Raw genomic sequence first — 7911 nt, forward strand, 5'->3', positions numbered from 1 at the left:
TCCCTATTGGTTGTGAGAACATCAGTTGCATATCTGGTTATGCCGGGTGCGAACTTTTGAGTTGTCACTTCTGAGAGGTTTTGTTCTACCCGAGTTAACCTAGCTCAACTCAGACTCGAGTCTGCCTGACTCAGTCTGCTTACTCTCTGCTTTTGTTATACTGGTCCGGGTCCCGAGTATTATACCAATTCCTGTCGTGACTCGTCTATATTGGCCTAATACCTGCCTTGGCTATACTCAGTTTGACTTGGTCCCTTGGCCCCAACTTGATTATTATCTTGGATATTTGGCAGCTAGTTACTTGGTTCCAGCTTATTATTTTGTGCACAACTTTCTTATGTACTTGTTGTAGATTATTTCATGTGTCCTTATTATTCTTAAGGACTTTCAATATTTGGTACGAGTTATTTGGGCATTGGCCCATTTACGTTGTTGCTATTGTGTCTCTTGATTGAGACATTATTTCTGAAAAAGAACTCTTCGGTTGCTTGCCTTGGGTTCATTATTTGTTGACCGTTGTCGGCATTGGTTATTCTGATGAAGATTTTGAATTTCTTAGGAAAATAAAACACACGGTGACCCCAAGTTCTTTATCTTATCTTTTTCATTACCCATTACCGTCTTATTATTTGCCAGCCTTTCTCCTACGGTCCTTTATTTGACTCTCACTTACCCCTTTGGCCAACCCTTTTTGAAGCGTTGCTTTGGTTGGTCCCTTTTATATGAGTATTTTTATTGGTATCCTTTGGTTTTTTTATCATCGTCTTGTGAATGAAAAGTATTACACAATTTAGAGATTATTATCACTATATTTGTTCAAAATTATTTGAGGTTGATTTTGACTTATATTTAATCACCCATTTCTACCATTTACTACATCTGTGTTATTTGTTTCAAGCTAGGATCATTGCCATTACCTCCCAACTTGAGAGGGAGATGTAATTAGGGTATCATTAATGTAATTAGTTTACGTTTCTTGTCTCTTCTTCACTCTTACTAGGGTGAAGGGTATAATTATAATATTATACTTTTATTCATTATAAATAGAGTTTACGGGAAGGGGCCATGGGGAAGATGGGTGGGGGGATGTGCTTTATTCTTCTTTCTCCATGAGGTAATCCATGGAGTCCTGGAAATCAATAGGTCTAATATGTGAACTAATATTTGTCGATAATTCAAAAAAAAAAAAAAGGGACCTTGTAACTTTTAAATCCTAGGATCCAATTAACAAACTCCTAGAAAGCATTTAGGTGAGTGTATGAAAGAGGGAGGAAGGAGAGTGAAGTTGAGAGAGATATAAACGGGCAAGAGGGAAAAGAGAGAAGAACGGAAAGGTTGTCACATGGGGAAGGAAAAGAGGAGGTAAGTGTTTGAACGTGTCCTCCCTTTCTCCCCTTACATTTATTTATAATGACCTCCAAATAAAATTTTACAATAACGTTACTAAGGCTGAAATGAATAATGAAGGCAAAGTTTGGAACACAATTGTAACTATTCCCCTTTGTGAACATATTAATAATTGATAGGTGACATGTTCAAGACATATAATTTCGTCTTGCAATTTTTCCTGGATGATGTAATAATTAACCACTATATGTTTTGTTCTTTCATAGAAAATTAGAGTGGAAGCAATATATATAGTGGTTTGGTTGTCATAGTTAGGCTTCATTGGAGTGTCTTTAAAGAATTCGAACTCAAAAATAAACGACTTGATCAATAACATTTCACTAACTGCATATGTTATTACTCAATATTCAGCTTTTTTTTACAAGAATATTGAGCTTCTTTTCCTCGTTCTCCCTCTTTTTGATAATGACAAATATATGATTCAAAAATCTGGTGCAGATGTCATGCCATGGTTTCTAGATTTGATTTTTATCATCTTGCATACATGTTCCACTGGTATCCATGTTTTGCAAGTGAATAACTATATTACTCCGTAATGAAATACTACATTATACAATACTGTGATACTATGTTAAACAGTAAATAATAACTTTGTCACCTTATAATAGAATATTATGTTATGTATTGTCATAATCGTATGTTTTGACATAGTTCTGGACCAGAAACATGTGCATTTTTTTTCCAAAGAATATAAATCGTAAATATAACATTTTTGATATATGAAGTGTGAATTCAACATAATTGAATATAACATCTGTAAAATTATCAAACTTTTGTTGAGTATATAATATAGCTATCTCCCCATTAATGGTCATTGTAAGTTCATCTTATTTATTTCTTGATAGTTTATTTTTTAAAATACAATTTAAATTAGAGAATTTTTTTTATTTATTTAAGTTAAGGTTCATTTTAGATAAACGCCCTTTCAAAGTTTAATCATATTTAAAAAATATAATACATTAAAATAATCCAACCCTAAGAATACAGTATTTAAAAAAGGACGTATTTACCATATAAATTAATTGCCTTCCTCGGATGGTTCTGATGCCGTCTAAGTTACCTACACGTGTCCTAAATATCATCCATTCCCACCCAACGGCTACATACGGAACATTTTTCCTCTCGGTTTCAAAAAGCTCAGGCGGCGTGGGCCAGCATTCCTGTCCGTTTCAGATTAACGGTACAATTGCCTTCTTCCATTCTCTCTTCCGACCCTCTGCCTTTCTCCGGCCATGGTTCTTTTAAACAAATCAGCTGCTCGCTTGAAGAAACTAGCAGCTGTGACAGCCATGTTTTTCAAAAGCTTCAATTCCTCCAAATGGTTAGTACTCATTTTTGGCTCTGTATTTCAGCTCAAATCACTTCACTTTCCGGAATTTCTGGTATTCTTATATCTTTTTTATGGGGGATTGAATACAGCAAAACGGCAGCGAAAATGGCCACATCGAGGATAAAGCTGCTTAGAAACAAGAGGCAGACGCTGGTCATGCAGATGCGTCGTGATGTTGCAATGCTTATCGAGTCGCGTCAGGAGGCAACGGCAAGAATTCGGGTAAATGACTATTCATTTCCTTTTGTTCCAGGACAACATTTATTTATTATATTTTCTTATTTATGCGTCTCTTTTTTCAGTGAGATTTTGGGGTTTCCTTTTTTCTCTATTAAATTAGCCTGTTTTTCATTCCAAAAGAATCATTGAATGTGGTTGCAATATTACGACTGTGGAGAGGGAGAAAGATAGATGGAGAAAGGGACAGAGGGATTGAGAGAGGGAAGGAGGGTATGTGTGACTATATATATATATATTTTTTTTTTCAGTATGTTCTTTGTTTGTGGTTTGTTTTTCTAGACTTTGAGAGAGGCCCACCAAATAAAATGCAAATAATTAAATGAGCTTTGCAAACGATAAAAACTAGATTCCGTCTGTTTTAATTTTAAATAGATGTAGATCCTTATTGAAGAAATGAAGCCCCTCGCTGTGAGTCATCATGATTCTTGCTTCAAAACTTGTTTTTTAATTGTGAAACCCTGCCAATTTTGTTGATGATATTTACTTCTTATCTTTTGTTAAGCTTGTCTGCAACATAGACGGAGACCCAGTATCTTTATTAAAGAGTGAAATAATCTTTAGCAATGGAGCTAAGGAAACACTATTTTGGCTGACAGGAAAGCAATACATGAAATGTTTACTTGCTAAATGTTCTTCTCTTTTATACAGATCATATGATATTGTCCACCCTCTGGAGCACCATAATGTATGATTAGAGTTACTTGACACTTCCGGATGGAAAAAGATCGCAATTTCTGAGTTCCTAGTGATAGTTTGAATGCAAAATACTGCAGTAATCTCATGGATGGAAATATGTCATCTGTTAATCTTCACGTTTGTAAAAAGTTTAATGAATCAGTAATACTTAATGTGGATCAGGCAATACATATCAAATTTTAGGGCTTCTGATATTTTGTGTTGTATGTATCTGCGGGTGAAGACTTACAGAAGTACCAGCTGATACATTTTGGACTTTTGGATACTGAAAAAGTTATCAGCTTTGCTGGTATTATATAGCTGATCTGCTGATATATTACATGGTGAACTGTGGTCACACAATTTTTCTTTCAGGAACATTAGAGTAGGATGAAATATTAAATGCAAGGGAAATGTTAGGTTAATTAGCTAGATGATATGTTCAGTTGATATTGGAGTTGCTACTGGTCTTACAACTGAAATTTTATACTTGCTCAATTTTCTATTTCATTTTAGAGATCATAAAATATTTCTTCTTTACCATGCTAATCATCAATGTCATGATTTATATGGAGGTGAGTTTGCAAATCTCTCGACCATGGAACCAAGTGCAAGCTCTGGAGTGCCAACTAATGGTTAATGCCAGGAATAATTCTGTAATATCATTATCAGATTGTAGACATTGGCACACCTATAGAAGCCTTCTCAAGCATCTGTCCATGGATGTAGAAATTTTTGGTGCATCCTTTTAGAAACTTTTATGATGCTGTGAACATTTTTATCTCATGTAAATTTCTGCAATAGAGTAAGATATCAATCCATGATTAGAAAGGGAATGCTGAAGGCATGCGATGGTATGGTTCTTTAGTTTATTATAGGGTTTCTACAGTTTATGGCCACTCAAGTCATATGAAATTTGTATGTACTTATTCACCGCTAACTGAATCAAAGCTGAAAACGTTTCCATTGTCTTTTTGTAGGTTGAACATGTGATTCGAGAACAAAACATTATGGCAGCAAATGAAATTATTGAACTTTTCTGTGAACTACTTGTGGTTCGGTTGCCAATTATAGCAAAACAGAGGTCTAAGGATTATGTTTTATCTAAATTTCAAGGGTGTCTTCAAGTGTATTTCCTGACATGATCTGTCACAAAATTTCAGGGCATGCCCAGCGGATCTGAAAGAAGGAATCGCCAGTTTAATGTTTGCTGCTCCCCGATGCTCTGATATCCCAGAACTTGCCCAAATCCGTGACATCTTTGAAAAAAAGTATGGGAAGGATTTTGTAACAGCTGCAACTGAACTACGGCCAGACTGTGGTGTCAACCGAACAGTAGGTTATCGTAATTCTTAGCTTGGAGCTTATTCAATGCTACTTCACTTAACCTTTTGGACGTCTCAACTGAAAGTTTGATATTTTCAACAATGACAAATTCATTAGAAAATTGCTAAAGAAGGCTCTGTCTAAGATCGCCCTTAGGAATTCATTTGATCACTCTATCTCATCCTTGATCCTACAAAGTGAACGGCTAATACTTTAGGGCAACAACTCCCGAATATTCCCCATTTTCTAGATATGGACTCACTTACATAATTTGAACTTATCACAATGTTTGTGCTTGTTTTTTTTAAATCATAAAGATCCCAAGTACACAAAGCAATTGTAAGATTTGTCTAAATTGAAAGTATTTATAATTGTTCTCTAACATTTCTTGTCTGCATATTGTTGTTATTGCCATTGATAGTAAGGAGGGAAGTGAACTTGTTGTTTGGAACTATTTCTTTTCTTCCAAAGTGCCTACTTGTTCATTTTCCTTGCAGCTCATTGAGAGACTATCAGTTCGAACACCTACTGGTGAAATGAAGTTGAAAGTGTTGAAGGAAATAGCGAAAGAATATAAGGTTGAATGGGATACAACAGAGTCAGAGAAGGAACTACTCATGCCTCCTGCAGAAGTTTTGGTGCTTTTCCGAAGTCTTATTTTCTTTTCATATCTTGATTATCCGATTTTTGTGTTTTTGGTTTTAGTGAATCTCCGATAATGTTTACCTTCCAGAAGAACTCAAAAAAGTTCTTACTCTGTCTAACTGGCAAACCAATACTTAATGCAGGAAGGACCACGAACTTTTGTTAGTGCCACCAGCATGCCTGTGAAGACTGTATCCTCAAAAGGTTTTACCCTAAACGAGCCTGAGGACAAGTATGATTTTTTTCTTCTCTCATTAATGGCGTGCATATCAGGTTTAGGGTCTCTTTTGCAGCTTGAATCCTGGGAACTTTGAAAGGTCGGAATGGTATAGTAAAGAAATTTAGAGAATGTTAGACCAGAATTTAAGGCCTTATTTATGTCAAAGGTCTCCAAAGGATGTAAAATGAAAAAGGAGCTTATAGTGGATATTCCCACAAATCCTAGCTATAAATTTAACTGTTAGGTTTGGTTTGCCTGCATTTACCATGTATCCAGAATATGCTGTTAATCCCAAAGGCCAATGTCTCTCAAGTTGATTGTTTCATACTGCTCAGTTTTTGTTGCTTTTGATATAGCAAGTTTTCTCACATGCTTCTGGTCATCCATTTTGCATCTACAGAGAATGCAATGGCATGCAATTCAAGGACACAGCTTCAGCTGCACGAGCTGCTGCAGATTCTGCAGAGAAAGCAATTATGGCTGCACAAGCTGCAGCTTATCTGGCTCAACAGAACTTTCATATTCCCTATACTCCTAACAAAGTTGAAGTCTCTGGCAATAATGCTCATCTTCTCTCATCAAACAGTACATCCATTGACACTGGAAACTATCAGCCCAAGGACGAGAAATTTGAATCACAGAGTTTTAATCTATCACGGTCTATTAAGACGGAGAACTTGCACCTGACCAATTCAGGTGATAAAAACATTTGTGGGCAGCAAAGCAACGTGTCCAGAGTCCATTCAGATATTAAATTTGATGAGTCTGATGGTTTGGATTCAGATTCTGATGAAGAAATCAAAATGGAAAGACCCAGAGATGATACTCACCAGCCACCCCAAAGGCCTCCTCCCCAAGTGCCAGAAGATAAATCAGTGGATACCTCTGGTTCATTTAAACATTATCTAGGTTCACGCGTTCATCCAAGATTGCCTGACTATGACACAATTTCTGCTCGATTTGAGGCCCTCAAATATCGGAAGTCTTGAATAAAATGCAGTGGAGTTACAGTCATAGTACTTCAGGTTCTAGGTGCATTTTCTTTCTGTTATTCTTTACTATTTTGTGTATGCTACCCATGATTCTTTAATACTTAATTATCAAATTCATTACATTTATGTCGAGACATACAGTTGAAATATAAATTTTGTTCGTTTGGTTTACTTGCGCAGTGATCTTCTTTCTTTGTGATCTCCTACTTGTTTGAGGCCTTGTTGGGCAAGAAGGAATCAAAAGTGACAACTTTTAAGCTCTTAATTAAAGGAAAAAAGTTCTTAACAAATTAGATTGGAGACGTAACGGCTATTTCCTGAGGTTGCAATGGGCAGGTTTGGGTTGGGTCAACTTAAACCTATTCTTATTATTAAATGAGTAGACTTGAACCTAACTTGTTTATTGAATGAGTGTAAAATGTAGAGCCATACCTGACTTATGAGGGTTTAGGTTTGATTACTCATTTAGATATAGATATATGACCAAATGTATATAATTACTTAAAATTAAAAGATAAATTTTATTGGTAAATAAGTTGTTCTAATTAGTAAAAATGAAGAACAAAGCTTTCCTATTTTTATTATTTTGATCAATTGAACCAAGACCCATTGGTTCCTAGTGTCAAACCCAAACTTGACACATGTATTTAATTAGGTTAGATGAATAAACCCCTACATGATTCGTTTATAACTCTAATCGGGTGAGTCCAAACAAATGGGTTACTAGGTCTGGTCAAAATTTGCCATCCCCTAGTTGAACTGGTATGACTTGTCTATTGGTCTCACATGACCGAAATCTTGGTCCCACAATTATGTTCAACATGACTAAAGTCTTGATTTAAGTGTCCAATTTGTGGGCAACATTAGTCACACATTTTTTCTCCAGCTTTAGACTTTAACTTTGTTTGGCCGAGATGGCTTATCAAGAAGGAGGGGGGGGGGGGGGGGGGGGTGTGTAGTGCAATTTAAAAATCTTAACTTAGGAGTGTAATGTAAAGTATGTGATATGGTGATCTTAATGTAAAAATTAATCACACGCTACAGGAGACAAAAGAATTTTTGTTATTGATATTCCC

At 35.8% G+C, this 7911-nt stretch overlaps 1 protein-coding gene across 2 annotated transcripts; it reads left to right on the forward strand.

Annotated features, from left to right (window-relative positions):
* Positions 1 to 2591: 2591 nt before the first annotated feature.
* On the forward strand, positions 2592 to 6994 carry LOC137939075 (uncharacterized). 2 transcript variants are annotated; one of them, XM_068784254.1, is made up of 8 exons: positions 2592 to 2728; positions 2827 to 2959; positions 4633 to 4736; positions 4816 to 4987; positions 5476 to 5616; positions 5767 to 5855; positions 6244 to 6539; positions 6627 to 6994. In XM_068784254.1, the coding sequence occupies exons 1-8, from the start codon at positions 2640 to 2642 to the stop codon at positions 6830 to 6832; spliced, it is 1230 nt and encodes a 409-aa protein (XP_068640355.1). In that variant the 5' UTR covers positions 2592 to 2639; the 3' UTR covers positions 6833 to 6994. The 2 variants fall into 2 exon arrangements, with proteins under 2 accessions (XP_068640355.1, XP_068640354.1); XM_068784253.1 differs by having other exon boundaries at positions 6244 to 6994.
* The last annotated feature ends 917 nt before the right edge of the window (positions 6995 to 7911 follow it).

This window comes from Aristolochia californica, unplaced genomic scaffold (genome assembly GCF_029961685.1).
Source record: "Aristolochia californica isolate CCGP_79_NKW_82.1479 unplaced genomic scaffold, dmAriCali1.0.hap1 SCAF_8, whole genome shotgun sequence".
Lineage (NCBI taxonomy): Eukaryota > Viridiplantae > Streptophyta > Magnoliopsida > Piperales > Aristolochiaceae > Aristolochia > Aristolochia californica.